The sequence below is a fragment of the Tamandua tetradactyla genome, chromosome 8, assembly GCF_023851605.1.
Source record: "Tamandua tetradactyla isolate mTamTet1 chromosome 8, mTamTet1.pri, whole genome shotgun sequence".
Classification (NCBI taxonomy): Eukaryota; Metazoa; Chordata; class Mammalia; order Pilosa; family Myrmecophagidae; genus Tamandua; species Tamandua tetradactyla.
The window spans coordinates 79,256,232-79,272,980 of NC_135334.1; the positions used below are offsets into that span (position 1 = coordinate 79,256,232).

At 37.5% G+C, this 16,749-nt stretch overlaps 1 protein-coding gene across 1 annotated transcript; it reads left to right on the forward strand.

Annotated features, from left to right (window-relative positions):
• The first annotated feature begins 2,078 nt into the window (after positions 1–2,078).
• LOC143643608 (olfactory receptor 56A3-like) lies at positions 2,079–3,085 on the forward strand. Its single transcript, XM_077112216.1, has one exon. The coding sequence runs from the start codon at positions 2,079–2,081 to the stop codon at positions 3,024–3,026; it is 948 nt and encodes a 315-aa protein (XP_076968331.1). The 3' UTR covers positions 3,027–3,085.
• Positions 3,086–16,749: the final 13,664 nt, after the last annotated feature.

Genomic DNA, 16,749 nt, shown 5'->3' on the forward strand with positions numbered 1-16,749 from the left:
TACATATTTCTCTGGATCCCATATTGTTAGATGATCCAATCCACTTCCTAAAACTGTGCTTCTATAGTGATATGCTGTGGGGCATATCCTACGGCATGTGAAAAAGCTTGAGCTGCAGGGTTTCCTCTTCAATCTCTGATCTTCAACTTTCCTGACGTCCTCATTTTGTTCCTACTTGGAATCAGAAACCATTAGGTCTAATGTTCAAATGGTATGCTGACACTGGAAAGCTCTGTTGCAAACCAAGATTGAAAGCAAAGAAGGGAAAGACACTTCATCTCTAGGGATGAGTTGCACTTCAATGCTTGTTGAATTATTATCGGTTGTAAAACATATAGAAACCTTAAAGAGATGAAAGAAGGATTCCTTGTGTAAAGGAATTGAAATTATCCTTCTATGTCCTCTTCAGAAATATCATTCTAACGCAAGATATAACTATAACAATGCTCTGCGGGAAACAAAAACCATTCTATTTCCTCTGGACATCCCTGTGAGTTCTTATGCATTCACCAACAGTTCTTCCATGTGACTTACTTAACCCTCCAAAGATCATTTCAATATTTTCAGTGCTATCAAGGAGGGAACTCTTATTTCTCTCCAGGAATATTTTCACATCCCTGGAGAAGAAAAGCACCTTGGAGTTACTTGAATTGAACTGTGAATTGTAAGTTAAATGTAATAAATTTTCAGAGTTTGACAAAGGACGTGATAAGATCAGAATAAATGAGAGAAAATGAATGAGGAAGGTGAAGTTTTGAGAGGATATGTGAAATGTGAAAATCGAGAATATACACATGCTTTTCATCTTCTTTAAAAACAATGTTTACGTCCTCATAACTATATGGAATTGATATTTTTCTTTTCAAATCATTTCTTCCAAATAGTAGCACTCTCACAATTCAAAAGATGAGAAATTTTAAAATAGCAATTATTTTTAGAGCACTTATTTACCAATAAAGTGACTCTACAAACAAATAGAAGTCAACTTTCTTTCCTGCACAGAATAAATGAAAGTCTTCAATTAGAACAAACTTGATACAGCTGAAAGGTCACAAGAGGGTGACATGGGGACGAGTGACATTTTTTCATCCCTCCTTGTGCCTGACTGATAGTTACTTGGATATACTATAATGATTAATTTTCAGATATGGCAGTTTATGTGGACATTAGATACACAACAAAGAAAGAAACTTACTAGTACAAATTTGGAGACTTACAGACACAAAAATCTTGCTTCTTGTTCTTCCAATCAGTATACTTAAATTGGAACTGTCCTCTGGATAACTACAAACTTATGTAGTGCTTTCATGTTTAAGTTTATAGTTAAATGATATCACCATTTTTAAAGATCTATGTATTTTTAAAACTGAAACGTTTTCAAGAAATAATGCTTAACATTATCAATGAAGTGAATGTTTTTCAATCTTTTCTGATGCAGAGTGAGAAATTCAGTTCGATATCATAACCTATTAAGCACATAATGTGTATGGACACATATACACTAATATATAACTGAAAACACTCTTTATGAAACAATATTTAACCTTCAGAGAAAAGAACACTGATACTTTATATAGTGTAGTAACTTTCTATTCTATTCTATTCTATTTCATTAAAAATCATGCCTATAGATTACTTAATTGATTCCACAAATTGCTTACAGTTTCACTCTGAGTGAAACAGTTCCTAATGAATCACAGAGATAGGCCACCCTGTTGGCAGCAAAAGAAAGAAACGTCCAATTGCTGTTCATGCACCAAGTAGTTTTATTATTCTCTTTGGTTTGGGTACAAACATAGGAATTCTATCAAAACTAAACACTGAACATATCAAACATTAACCCAAATCAAATTACTTCCAGCTTCTATACATTGTTAAGAGTGATAGACAAATCTCACTAGCATTGCTCAAAGGATAAACAGATGCATCTATTTGGATCTGCAGAAAACACTAGGATCCATAAGTTGCCCTGGATACATAAAAAATCGTTCCATCTTCGCATAACTTGAATCAACAGTCAAACTTTATTCTGATATTACTGACCATTAAAAGAAAACTGTAGAAATATATGACACAATATGACAGCACACCAAAATGGTACCATTGTGACTGAGGTGTCAGACTTCCTCCTGAACTGCTTTGTCAGGTCCCCCAGCTGGCAACTCTGGCTGTCCCTGCCCCTTGGTCTCCTCTTCCTGTTGGCCATGGGGGCCAACACCGCTCTCCTGGTCACCATCCGGCTGGAGGCCACTCTGCACGAGCCCATGTACTACCTGCTCAGCCTCCTCTCCTGTCTGGACATCGTGCTCTGCCTCACTGTCATGCCCAAGGTCCTGGCCATCTTCTGGTTTGACTTCAGGTCCATCAGCTTCTTTTCCTGCTTCCTCCAGATGTTCATCATGAATTGCTTCCTGGCCATGGAATCCTGCACATTCATGGTCATGGCCTATGACCGCTATGTGGCCATCTGTCACCCACTAAGGTACCCATCCATCATCACCGATCAGTTTGTAGCCAAGGCTGTCTTGTTCATTCTTGCAAGAAATATCCTTGTTACTGTGCCTATCCCCATTCTCTCAGCACGACTCTCCTATTGTGGAAGAAATGCCATTGAGAACTGCATCTGTGCCAATATGTATGTCTCCAGGCTCTCCTGCAGCAACGTCACCATCAATCGCTTCTACCAATTTGCTGCAGGTTGGACAGTGCTAGGGTCTGACCTCATTCTTATCTTCCTTTCCTACACCCTCATACTGCGAGCGGTGCTGAGACTCAAGGCAGAGGGTGCTGTGACCAAGGCCCTAAGCACATGCGGCTCCCACTTCATCCTCATCCTCTTCTTCAGCACCATCCTCCTGGTCTTCGTCCTCACTCATGTGGCTAAGAAGAAGGTCTCCCCTGATGTGCCGGTCTTGCTCAATGTCCTCCACCATGTCATCCCCGCAGCCCTCAACCCCATTGTGTATGGGGTGCGAACCCAGGAAATCAAGCAAGGAATCCAGAGACTACTGAAGAAAGGGTGGTGATGAGGACAACTGCAGCTGGATCTTGGCTCTCCTAAAGATGCTAACTCTTATTACTTAGTAAACTGGGTGAACTAGATGTTGTGCCTTCTCTTCTAATTTTTCAGGGTTTTACGGTTTATTTGTTTTCTTCTGTGCCATTCCTACTTCAGGAATCTATTTGATCCTGCCTCTGTTTTCGAGCTTGTAATCCTATTTTGTCCAAAATAATGTGATTCTTCATGGCGGGTTAGAAAGTGAAAAGGTGAAAGGAAATTTTATGTTTCCTAAAATACAACTGTATTTTTCATGAATTCTTTATTCCTGGGAAAAAAAAGAATTGTGGGTATTTTATAGCTATCTTGTGTTGAATAGCTTTAATTCTTATAGTCACAAAGGAAATACATTACAGAAAAAAACATGGAAGTTGAAGTTTATTCCCAAGTAATGGAAGGTGGCCACTGTACTATAATTAAGTCTTTGTTTCTCAGACATCAACATTGCTTCCTCTTCCTCCCTCCCTTTATCACTTTCTCTCTACAATATCCCTAAAGTTGATATTTTGTCATATGCACTGCAGAGTGTAGGACATTACTGCACTCGTTATAAGCAGAAAATTTGGACACAGCAGCAGTACAAAGCAGGAGAGAGATGACTATACGACAAAGATACAAATTGTCAAGGATTGCTGGCACACCACCTCCAGAATGCTATAAACTTCAGAAAAAGCATGGCTTTGCCAACTTTAATTTGGACTTCTAACCTCCAAAAACGTAAGACAATAAACTCCTGATGTTTAAGTCAACTTTTGTGTAGTGCTGAGACTCCATGTAGTCCTAGTCTCTGCCTACAGTAACTTTCCTAACTGTATCATGGAAGGAGAGAAGGAGAATATAATGATCTTGTCCAGCTCTGATAATATGCAAATCTGGGGGCACTGAGAAGCAGGAATTTAAGGAGCAGAAGAGCAGAGAAGAGGGAGATACATAAAGAAAGAGCTTCATAAATATACCAGAGTCCCCTTGATCTCTGAATAAAGTAAGCTACTAACTGCGAATATGTAGAGGCATAGAACCACTAGGGCAAAAATTATTAATGGAAAGCTGGAAAAATTTTGAGTGTTCACAGAATGCTGGAACACATTTGAATGAGCCAGAGTAGAGAGACTATTGCACATGTGGAGTATTCATGAAAGTCCCTAAAATGGCCATTTATAAGAAGTAGTATATAAGTAATGAAATAAAGGCTTCTATAGATCCACTTTATGCTTAGTTAAAACAATCTTCCGCACTGTTTAAAGGAAAATCACTAAATCTAGATACCCAACAATATAAGATTCCCAGCAACCAATTAAAAATCAGCAGTCAAACTAAAAATCAGAAATATCTTGATATGGTTATTATGAAAGTTGGTTTTCTTCACTTTTTTACTCTTTTGTATTTACTTAACTTTTGCTAAATGTTTCCTTTTGTACTTTGTCAGTTATTCTCTGCCAAATCACGGTCCAGATCTCATGTAGGGGATACAACTCAACTTAAGGGTCTATTATAATGTAGATCGGGGTGCATGGGTACTCCAGCGGCAGAATGGCTGCCTACCATGCAGGAGACCCAAGGTGAAGTCCTAGCTCCTTCTGGCCAGCAGATGACACCCTCGGGTCTTCTCCTACCTCAGCCCCACTCTTCCTGGTTTGGTGACTGGAGGTCAGCTTGCTCAGCAGCATGCTCAGCTGCTCCACCAGGGGTTTCCAGCCCACTGGTGTCTGCCGTGGGATGGGGGAGCTGACCAGCTTATGGGGTATCAGGCAATCAGCTGATCCCAAGCGCTGGTGGGCCTGCCAGATACCATATATACCCTATAATTTCAATAGAAACAAATGACAGAAATGGTGAAATTATAAGCTAAAATATTAAAACATGGTGTTGGGTAGTGCCTGCAGGGAGCCCAGAGGCCAGTGATCACCCACTGCCAGGGGAATGGAGAAAGTGATCACCCGTAAGTGTGGGAGAAGATGACTCATAGTCACGGTATCTGGCAGGCCCACCAGCGCTTGGGATCAGCTGATTGCCTGATACCCCATAAGCTGGTCAGCTCCCCCATCCCACGGCAGACACCAGTGGGCTGGAAACCCCTGGTGGAGCAGCTGAGCATGCTGCTGAGCAAGCTGACCTCCAGTCACCAAACCAGGAAGAGTGGGGCTGAGGTAGGAGAAGACCCGAGGGTGTCATCTGCTGGCCAGAAGGAGCTAGGACTTCACCTTGGGTCTCCTGCATGGTAGGCAGCCATTCTGCCGCTGGAGTACCCATGCACCCCGATCTACATTATAATAGACCCTTAAGTTGAGTTGTATCCCCTACATGAGATCTGGACCTTGATTTGGCAGAGAATAACTGACAAAGTACAAAAGGAAACATTTAGCAAAAGCTAAGTAAATACAAAAGAGTAAAAAAGTGAAGAAAACCAACTTTCATAATAACCATATCAAGATAATCAAATGCCCCAAACACAACAGAAAAATCACAAAACACATGAAGAACCCAGCAGAAATGGCCCAGCCAAATGACCAAATTAAAATTCCAGAAGGGACACAGAATATGGAACAACTACTCAAGGATTTTTATAAAGAAATAAAGAGTGTTAGGAGGACACTAGAAGAGCATAAAGAGGAATTCAGGAGGTTAAGTAGAAAAACAGTAGAACTCACGAAATGAAGCCTACCGTAAACTAAATAAAAACATACTGGTAACACACAATAGCAGATTTGAAGATGCAGAAGGAAGAATAAGTGAGCTAGAAGATAGAGCAATAGAACCAGAGCACACAAAAGAACAAATGGCGACAAAGATGGAAAAAATACAACTGGATCTTAGGGAAATGATGGAGAACAAGAGGCACATAAGCATAAGAATTATTGGTGTCTCAAAAGGAGAAGAGTAAATGGTTGGGAAAGTTAGCTGAAGATATAATCAGAGAAAACTTCCCAGCCCTTATAAAAGACACAAATATGCACATCAAAGAGGCCTAGCAAACTCCAAATAGAATAAGTTCAAGTAAGCCCACTCCAAGGCACATACTAATCAGACTGTCAGGTGTTGAAGAGAAACAGAAAGTCCTGAAAGCAGCAAGAGAAAAGCAATCTACCACATACAAAGGAAAACGAATAAGACTGACTTCAGACTACTCAACAGGCACCATGGTAGCAAAAAGGCAGTGGTATGATGTTGTTAAGATCCTGAATGAGACAGGCTTTCAACCAAGAATTCTTTATTCAGTCAAGTTATCCTTCAAAACTGAGGAAGAGATTAAAATCTTCAAAGATAAAGAAAGATTGAGAGAACTAGTCAACAAGAGACCAGCCCTACAAAAAATACTAAAGGGAGCCCTGTTAGCTGATAAATAAGAGACAGGAGAGGTAGGTCTGGAGGAGGCACAGAATTGGAGAATATGAGTAAAGGTAATTTAAAGGAAAAGAAAGAGAGGAGGAAAATAATACACAGATCTGACTAATGAAAACTAAAGGATAAGATGGTAGAATCAAGAACTTTGAATTTTAATGGACTAAACTGACCAATTATAAGATACAGACAGACAGAATGGATCAAAAAATATAATCCATCTATACACTGTTTACAAGAGATACATCTTAGACTCAAGGACACAGTTAGATTGGAAGTGAAAGGATGGAAAAAGATCTTCTATGCAAGCTGTAACCAAAAGCAAGCAGGAGTAGTTAATACTAATATTAGGCAAAATAGCTTTTCAATGTAAAGACCACATAAGAGACAAAGAAGGACACTACATAATAGTAAAAGGGACAATTATCAGGAAGAAATAACAATCATATATGTGTATGCTCCCAATCAAGGAGCTCCAAAGTACATGAGGTACATTTTGGAAAAACTGAAGGGAGCAATAGACATCTCAACAGTAATAGTGGGAGACTTCAAAACACCACTTTCCACTATAGATGAAACAACTACCAAGAGGATCAAGAAGGAAATAGAGAACCTAAGCCATAAAATAAATGAATTAGATCTAATAGATATATATAGATCATTATATCCCAAAACACCATGATACACATTCCTCTCCAGTACACATGGAATGTTCTCCAGGATAGATCATATACTGGGACATAAACTGAGTCTCTGTAAATTTAACAAGATTGAAATTTTTCAAAGCACTTTATGTGATCACAATGGAATAAAGCTGGAAATTAATAATCACCAAAGAGTCAGAGCTTTCACAAATATATGGATATTAAATAGCACATTCTTAAATAATCAGGGGGTCAAGGAAGAAATTGCTAGAGAAATCAGTATGTATCTGGAGATGAATAATAATGAGAATACAGCATATCAAAACTTAGGGGATGCAGCAAAGGTAGTGCTGAGAGGGAATTTTATTGCCCTAAATGCCTATATTAATAAATAAGAACGAGCAAAATATGAGGATTTAACTGCTCACCTGGGGAATTTAGAGAAAAAGTGGTAAAATAACCCCAAAACAAAAAAAAAAATAAGGAGAGAAATAATAAAGACTAAAGCAGAAAAACAAACTGGGGAACAATAAAACAATAGAAAGAATCAACAAAATTAAAAGTTGTTTCTTTGAGAAAATTAATAAAATTGATAGCCCTTTAGCTAAACTAACAAAGAAGAAAAGAGAGAGGACACAAATAAATAAAATTGGAAATGAGAAAGGAGGTTGTTACCACAAATTATGAAAAATTTTTAAAAATCATAAGAGAATATTATGAACAACTATATGCCAATAAACTATATAACTTAGGTATAATGGACAAATTCCTAGAAACACACTAAACTGACTCAAGAAGAATAGAAGTTCTCAACAAACCAATTACAAGTAAAGAGATCCAATCAGTCATAAAAATCTTCTCAGAAAAAAAGCCCAGGACCTGACGGCTTCACAAAGGAATTTTATCAAACTTTTCAAAAAGAACTATACCAATCATGCTCAAATTCTTCCAAAAAATTGAAGAAAAGGAACACTACATAAGCATTTTATGAAGCTAACATCACTCTAATACCAAAATCAGATAAAGATGATACAAGAAAAGAAAACTACAGACCAATTTCTCTTATAAACATAGATGCAAAAATTCTTAACAAAATACTATCAAATCATATCCAACAACACATAAAAAGAATTATACATCATGATCAAGTGGGATTCACACCAGGAATGGCACGGTGGTTCAACATAAGAAAATCAATCAATGCAATGCAACACATTAACAAATTGAAAGAGAAAAATCACATGGTCATATTGATTGATGCTGAAAAAGCACTTGACAAAATCCAGCATCTTTTCCTGATAAAAAACACTTCAAAAGTTAGGCATCAAAGGAAACTTTCTCAATGTTATAAAGGGCATATATGAGAAACTCATAGCCAGCATCATACTTAATAGTAAGAAATTGAAAGCATTCCTCTTGAGATTGGGGATGAGACAAGGATGCTCATTGTCACCACTATTATTCAATGTTGTATTAGAAGTACTAGCTGGAGCAATTAGACAGAAGAAAGAAATAAAAGGCATCCAAATAGGAAGGGAAGAAGTGAAACTTTCATTATTTGCAGATGACATTATTACTTAGAAAATCCTGAGAAATCTACAGTAAAACTATTGGAACTAATAAACAATTTCAGCAAAGTGGCAGGATACAAGATTAATGTACAAAAATCAGTAATATTTCTATACACAAGCAGTTACTTATCTCAAGTGACAACTAAGGAGAAAATTCCATTCAAAATAGTGACCAGAATAATTAGGTATCTAGGAATAAGCCTAACCAGGGATGTCAAGTATTTATACACAGAAAATTACAAAAAAAAAAAAAAAAAGCTAAAAGAAACAACAGAATGACCTACATAGATGGAAAGCTCATGGATTAGAAGGTTGAATATCATCAAGATACCAATAAAAATTTTATACTAATGTAAATCCCAATAACCTACTTTGAAGACTTGGAAAAACTGGTTATCAAATTTATGTGGAAAGGAAAGAAACCTTGAATAGCTAAAGATATCCTAAAAAAAGAAGACCAAACCATGAGATCTATCATTCCTGACTTTAAAGCTTACTATAAAGTCACAGTGGTCAAAACAGCATGGTACTGGCACAAATATAGAAGGACTGACCAGTGGAACTGAATTGAGAGTGTAGAGATTGACGACCAAATTTATGGACATTTGATCTTCTGTAAGACCCCCAAATCTATTGAATTGGGACAGTTTTGGGCATGGGTGAAAACTGGATTTTTTCGTGGGAATAAATGGGCATGGGAAAACTGGAATTCAATAGACAAAAGAATGAAAGAGGACCCCTACCTTACACCCTATACAAAAATTAATTCAAAATGGATCAAAAACCCAAATATAAGAGCCAGTGCCATAAAATTACTTGAATCGAATGCAGGGAAACATCTTCAAAATCTAGTAATAGGAAGTAGCTTCTTAAACTTTACACCTAAAGCACAAGCTGTGGAAAAAAAAAAAGCAAATGGGAACTCCTTAAGACCAAGAGCTACTGTGCCTCAATGGACTTTGTTAAAATGGTGAAGAGGGCCCACTTCCGGAGAAGATGGCGGCTTAGTAAGACGCGCGGGTCTTAGTTCCTCCTCCAGAAAAGCAACTAAAGAAATAGAAACAATACGAAACAGCTCCCGGAGTCACGACAGAGACCAAAAAGACAGCGTATCCCATTCTGGAACAGCTGAACGGGCAGGGAGAATCTGCTGCGGTGAGATACCCGAGGGGCGCGCGTTTTCCCGGCCGGGGCAGCTGGCGACTGGGGTCCCCTCCACGCACGTGGCTCCCAGGTCTGACTGGGAACGTTGGATAGCGGGGCCCTCCCGTCACGCTTGGCGTTTCGGGCCAGCTGGGCAATTAGGACCGGCACTCTCCCAAGCCGCGGCGGCCAGCGACCCCCCCCTCCACACGCGGTTTCCCGGGCGACTGCCGTGCAGACAGACGAGCGCCACGAGCGCCACCTACTGGGCAGGAAAAGAAAAACAGAGCCCAGAGATTTCACAGAAAAACCTTTCAACCAGCTGGGTCCCATACCCAGGGAAATCTGATCAAATGCCCAGACACCAGCAGAAAATAATGGATGACGCTCGGAAAATTGAAGATATGGCCCAGTCAAAGGAACAAACCAATAGTTCAAATGAGATACAGGAGCTGAGACAACTAATGCTGAATATACGAACAGAAATGGAAAAACTCTTCAAAAACCAAATCAATAAATTGAGGGAGGACATGAAGAAGACATGGGCTGAACAAAAAGAAGAAATAGAAAATCTGAAAAAACAAATCACAGAACTTATGGGAGTGAAGGACAAAGAAGAAAAAATGGAAAAAACAATGGATACCTACAATGGTAGATCTAAAGAGACAGAAGCTACAATTAGTGAACTGGAGGATGGAACATCTGAATCCCAAAAAGAAACAGAAACTATAGGGAAAAGAATGGAAAAACTTGAGCAGGGGATCAAGGAACTGAATGACAATATGAAGCGCACAAATATACGTGTTGTGGGTGTCCCAGAAGGAGAAGAGAAGGGAAAAGGAGGAGAAAAACTAATGGAAGAAATTATCACTGAAAATTTCCCAACTCTTATGAAAGACCTAAATTTGCAGATCCAAGAAGTGCAGCGCACCCCAAAGAGAATAGACCCAAATAGGCGTTCTCCAAGACACTTACTAGTTAGAATGTCAGAGGTCAAAGAGAAAGAGAGGATCTTGAAAGCAGCAAGAGAAAAACAATCTGTCACATACAAGGGAAACCCAATAAGACTATGTGTAGATTTCTCAGCAGAAACCATGGAAGCTAGAAGACAGTGGGATGATATATTTAAATTACTAAAAGAGAAAAACTGCCAACCAAGACTCCTATATCCAGCAAAATTGTCCTTCAAAAATGAAGGAGAAATTAAAACATTTATAGACAAAAAGTCACTGAGAGAATTTGTGACCAAGAGACCAGCTCTGCAAGAAATACTAAAGGGAGCACTAGAGTCAGATACGAAAAGACAGAAGAGAGAGGTATGGAGTAAAGTGTAGAAAGAAGGAAAATCAGATATGATATATATAATACAAAAGCCAAAATGGTAGAGGAAAATATTATCCAAACAGTAATAATACTAAAAGTTAATGGACTGAATTTCCCAATCAAAAGACATAGAATGGCAGAATGGATTACGACTCAGCAATACCACAGCTAGGTATCTACTCAAAGGACTTAAGGGCAAAGACACAGACGGACATTTGCACACCAGTGTTTATAGCAGCATTATCTACAATTGCAAAGAGATGGAAACAGCCAAAATGTTCATCAACAGACGAGTGGCTAAACAAACTGTGGCGTATACCTACGATGGAATATTATGCAGCTTTAAGACAGACTAAACTTATGAAGCATGTAATAACATGGATGGACCTAGAGAACATTATGCTGAGTGAGTCTAGCCCAAAACTAAAGGACAAATACTGTAAGGTCCCACTGATGTGAACCGACATTCGAGAATCAGCTTGGAATATATCATTGGTAACAGAGACCAGCAGGAGTTAGAAACAGGGTAAGATAATGGGTAATTGGAGCTGAAGGGATACAGACTGTGCAACAGGACTAGATACAAAAACTCAAAAATGGACAGCACAATAATACCTAAATGTAATGTAACTAGGTTGGAACACTGAATGAAGCTGCACCTGAAATATGGTTTTTTGTTTGTTTGTTTGTGTGTTTGTATCTTTTGTTTTTGTTTTTTTCTTTTTCCTTTATATATATATATATAATTAGTATTATTATTTTAATTCTCTTCTCTATATTGGCATTCTATATCTTTTTCTGCTGTTTTGCTAGTACTTTTCCTAAATCGATGCAAATGTACTGGGAAATGATGATCATGCATCTATGTGATGAAACTAAGAATTACTGAGTGCATTTGTAGAGTGGAATGATTTCTAAATGTTGTGTTAATTTCTTTTCTTTTTTTTGATTAATAAAAAAAATTAAAAAAAAAATGGTGAAGAGGTGGCCAACTCAATGGGAGAAAATGTTTGGAAACCAAATATCAGATAAAGGCTTAATATCCTGTGTACATAAAAAATTATACAGCTCACCAACAAAAGAATAAACAACCCAGTTATAAAATGGGCAAAGGAAATGAATAGGCACTTTCCTGAAGAGTAAATACAGGTGGCTAAAAAGCACATGAAGAGCTCCTCATCTTCATTGACTAAGGGAAATGCAAATTAAGATGACAATAAGGTATCACCTCACACCTATAAGAATGGCTGTTATTAATCAAACAGGAAACTAAATAAAATAAATGTTGGAGAGGATGTGGAGAAATTAGAACACTATTCCTCTTGGTGGAAATGTAAAATGATTCAACTGCTATGGAAATCAGTTTGGCAATTTCTCAGAAAACTAAATATTAAGTTGCCCTATGACCTGGCAATACCAATACTCGTTATATACCCAGAAGAGTTGAGGGCAGTGACACGAACAGACATTTTCACACTGATGTTCATAGTGGCACTATTCCCAATTGCCAAAAGATGGAAGCAATCCAAGTGCCCATCAACAGATGAGTAGATAAACAAAACGTGGTATATACATATGGTGGAATATTATACACAGTAATATAAAATGATGTCACAAAGCTTATGACAACACAGATTAACCTTGAGGTCATAAAGCTGAGTGAAATGTCAGACATAAAAGGATAGATACTGTATGATTTTGCTATTACGACTCTAATAAGGTAATAACAGAGGTAGCATTATAGAATATAGCACACCTAGAAGTGACAAACCTAGAGATGGGGAGAAGGCTACCCTAGGAGGTTGACCCTAATGGAAGGGAACAAATAGAAGTGATGTAATTAATTAGCAGAGTTACAAGTAACATTACCATATTGAAGGTGAACATGATTGAAAAGGCATTTATAGTACCATGTATCACACTGATTGAATAGGTTCTCACATGAACTATTTCAAAGGTTCCAAGGTAGACAAAAAGTCAATAGTAGAAGGGTATAGGGACATTTTAGTTTGCTAAAGTTGGGGAATGCAATATAACAGAAATGGAACAGATTTTTAAAAAGGAATGTGTTATATTACAAGTTTACAATTATAAAGCCATTAAAGTGTCCAAACTAAGTCATCCAGAGAAAGATGCCTTGACTCAAGAAAGGCCAATAGGTCTAGAACATCTGTTTCAGCTGGGAAAGCACATAGCAATGTCTGCTCGCTTTCTCTTCCAGTTTTTTGTTTCAAAGGACTTACCAGTGGGTGTTTTCATTTTCCATCTCCAAAGCCCTCTGGCTGTGCAGACTCTATTAGCTCTTTCCAAAATAGTTCTCTCTTAAAAGACTACAGTGGGTGGATTAATACCCACTTTCAATGGGTGGAGATACATTTCCATTAAACCACATAGCCAAAAATTCCCACCCAACAACATTAAATGACAATTAAAGAACATGAATTTTCTGGGGTATACAACAGTTTCAAAATAGCACAAGGGGGGAAACTAAAAATGCATGCCATGGCCAATAGTTAACAGGGAAACATCAATGGTAGTATAGCACCACCATGGGCAACTAATTGAGGTGAAGGGACAAGTAATAAGAGGTAGTTTTGAGTTGATAGTTGGTGACACTGTATTTATCATTTCTTTGTCATTATGGACCAAAGAGAACTGTCTAAAATTGAGAGTGCTGCTGACTGTATAATCAAGTGAGGTTGCCATAAGACTTGGTTTGTTTATTTTGGATGTTATCCCTGATGCCCAATAGAGGGAGTGAACCCAAGGTGCAATGAGTGAGAAGTAAAATGGCAAATTGTGATACATGTATATGATGGAATATGGTGCAGCTACAAAAAGGAAGGACATCAAGAGGCACACAATGAACTGAATAAACCTTGGGGACAATGTGTTGTGCAAAATAAGCCAGAAACAAAAGAACGAGATGCTAAGGTCTCTTTCAAAAAATATAAATAAGAACCTGGCTGTTCCCAGAAACTTTGGGTATTTATGTGACACATGAAACTCAGAGTTAGAGTTCTGAAGCTGTGAAAGTGCAATTCCCTGAACAAGAACTGTTTAAAACATGAAACAGTGTTAAGACTTTGAGTAGAAATATAAAGGAAGCTTATCTGAATAGGACTGAGGTCAATCAGAATGCAAGGTAAAGGATGATATTGTCCATATTTTCAAACTTCAAATTCTGTGTGAGACCAAAGGGAGAGGTGTTTATTTGGTGCAAAATTTATATTTTGAGTAATGCTTTTCCTAATTTAACTTATATGGCCAGTTTAGTTGATCACCATAAGTACATAGAATCTTGAATAGGGTATGAGATTTTGTTGGTTTGTCCAGGTTAGTGTGATGTCTCAGTATATCCCAGACTAATTTGGTCAGTAAAAAAGAAGTATTTGCAAATTCCCCTTGGAGGACTAGGGAGAAAGGAGGAAATATTCAACTTCCCCATTTAGAAAATTCCTGACAATTTTACAAGAAGTGTGGACAACCAAATCAATAGTCCCAGCCCTTGATCTTGGAATTTGCCCCTATGAAACTCATTCCTGCAAAGGATAGGCTAAGCCTATTTAAAATTATGCCTAACAGTCACCCTCAGAGAACCTCTTTTGTTGCTCAGATGTAATCTCTCTCTTTAAACCAACTCAGCATGTGAACTCATTTTCCCTCCACCTATGTAAAGCATGACTCCCAAGGGTATAAATCCCCCTTGCAGTTTGGAACAGAAATCCTGGGATAAACCTGGACCTGGCATCACAAGATTGAGAAAGCCTTCTTGACCAAAAGTGGGTAGAGAGAAATGAGCAAAGTTTCAGTGGCTGAGAGATTTCAAACAGAGTCGAGAGGTTATACTGGAGGTTATTCTTAAGCATTTTATAATATCCCTTTTTAGTTTATTGGATACGTTGGCATATTGGAGTGGCTAGAGAGAAGCACCTGAAAGCGTTAAGCTGTGTTCAAGTAACCTTGATTCTTGAGGACGATTGTATAAAGATATAACTTTTACAATGTGACCTGTGTGATTGTTTATAGTAATATTATTCATGATTGCCAAGAGATTGAAACACCCCAATGTCCACCAATAGATGAACAAATAAACAAACTATGGTATGTACATATCATGGAATGTTACACAGTTATAATATATTAATATAATAAATCCATGACACATGTAACAACACAGATAAATCTTGAGGATATTCTGCTGACTGAAATAAGCCAGGGAAAAAAAGGACAAATATTGCATGGTCTCACTAAAATTAAAGAAATATAATGAGAAAACTCTAAGAGTTAAAGTTAAGAACACAAGTTATCAAGAGATAGAAAGAGGATAGAATTGGGCATTTAATGCTCAGTACAGAATGTTCAACAGAATTGACTGTAAATACACAGAAATGAATAGCACAATACTATGATGGTAACACAACATTGTAAGTATAACGAGCAAAACTGAATGTAATATGGTTGAATAAGGAAGATTTAGGGACAAATATGAAAACAGAAGAAAGCACAAAGGATAAAAACTGGAACTGTATAAATTAGCAAAATCTAGAGTGGACAATGATGGTGATTAAATGGACAAATTCAAGAAAAAACGTTTTTACATGAGGAAGAACAAATGAATGTCTGTACGGCAAGGTGTTGAAATGAGATAGTATACAGAAAACATAAAATGAAAGCAGACAAGGATCTATAGTTAATAGTAACATTGTAATATTTTTGCATTAATTATAGTAAAGGCAATATACCAAAGCTAAATGTCAATAAGAGGGGCGTGTAAGGGAGAGGTATGGGGTTCTTGTTGCTGTTTCAAGTTTTTATTTTTTTATTCTTTATTTTTATTATATTCTTTTCCTTTTTCCTTTTTCCTTTTTCATTTTTTTCTCTTCTTTCTTTCTAGAATAAATGAAAATGTTCTCATATAGATTGTGGTTGTGAACGCATAACTATGTGATTATACCTGGAGTCATAGATTGTTCACTAAGGATGGATTGTATTGTGTGTGAACAAAACTGTTTAAAAATAAACAGAAGAATACAAGTGCTAGAGAAGATATAGACAGAGAGATACAACTATCCACTGTTGGTAGGGAAGTAGAGTGGTGTAGTCCCTCTTTAGAGCAGTATGGTAGCTTTATAGGAGGCTAATATAGAGTTCCTATATAATTCTTCAACCCCATTAGTTGATATATTCTTGGAAGAACTGAAAGCAGGAACACAAAAAGACACCTGCACACTAGTGTTTATGATGGAATTATTCCCAGGGGAATGAATTGAGGTGCCCTAGGGTATATCTACAGACGAATAGGAGGATGAATGGAGGTGTATACATACAATGGAATATTAAATGGTTACAGGAAAGAATGAAGTCATGAGACATGCAACTAGGTGAATGATCCTTGAGGGTATTATGTTGAGTAAAATAAGTCAGAAATAAAACAACAAATATTGTAAGAACTCTCTAATATAAACTAATATAAACTCTCTAATATGAACAAAGGCTGAGAATTGAATTTTAAAACTTAGATTATCAAATGATAGAACATGGGCAGAGATTGGGCAATTGATGATAAGGAGTACAGAATGTTCAATAAGGTTCATTGTAAAGGTTCCTAGATTGTAAGTTCTTGTAATAGTCACATATATTCCTGAGTTTTAACTGTTATTTCTAAATT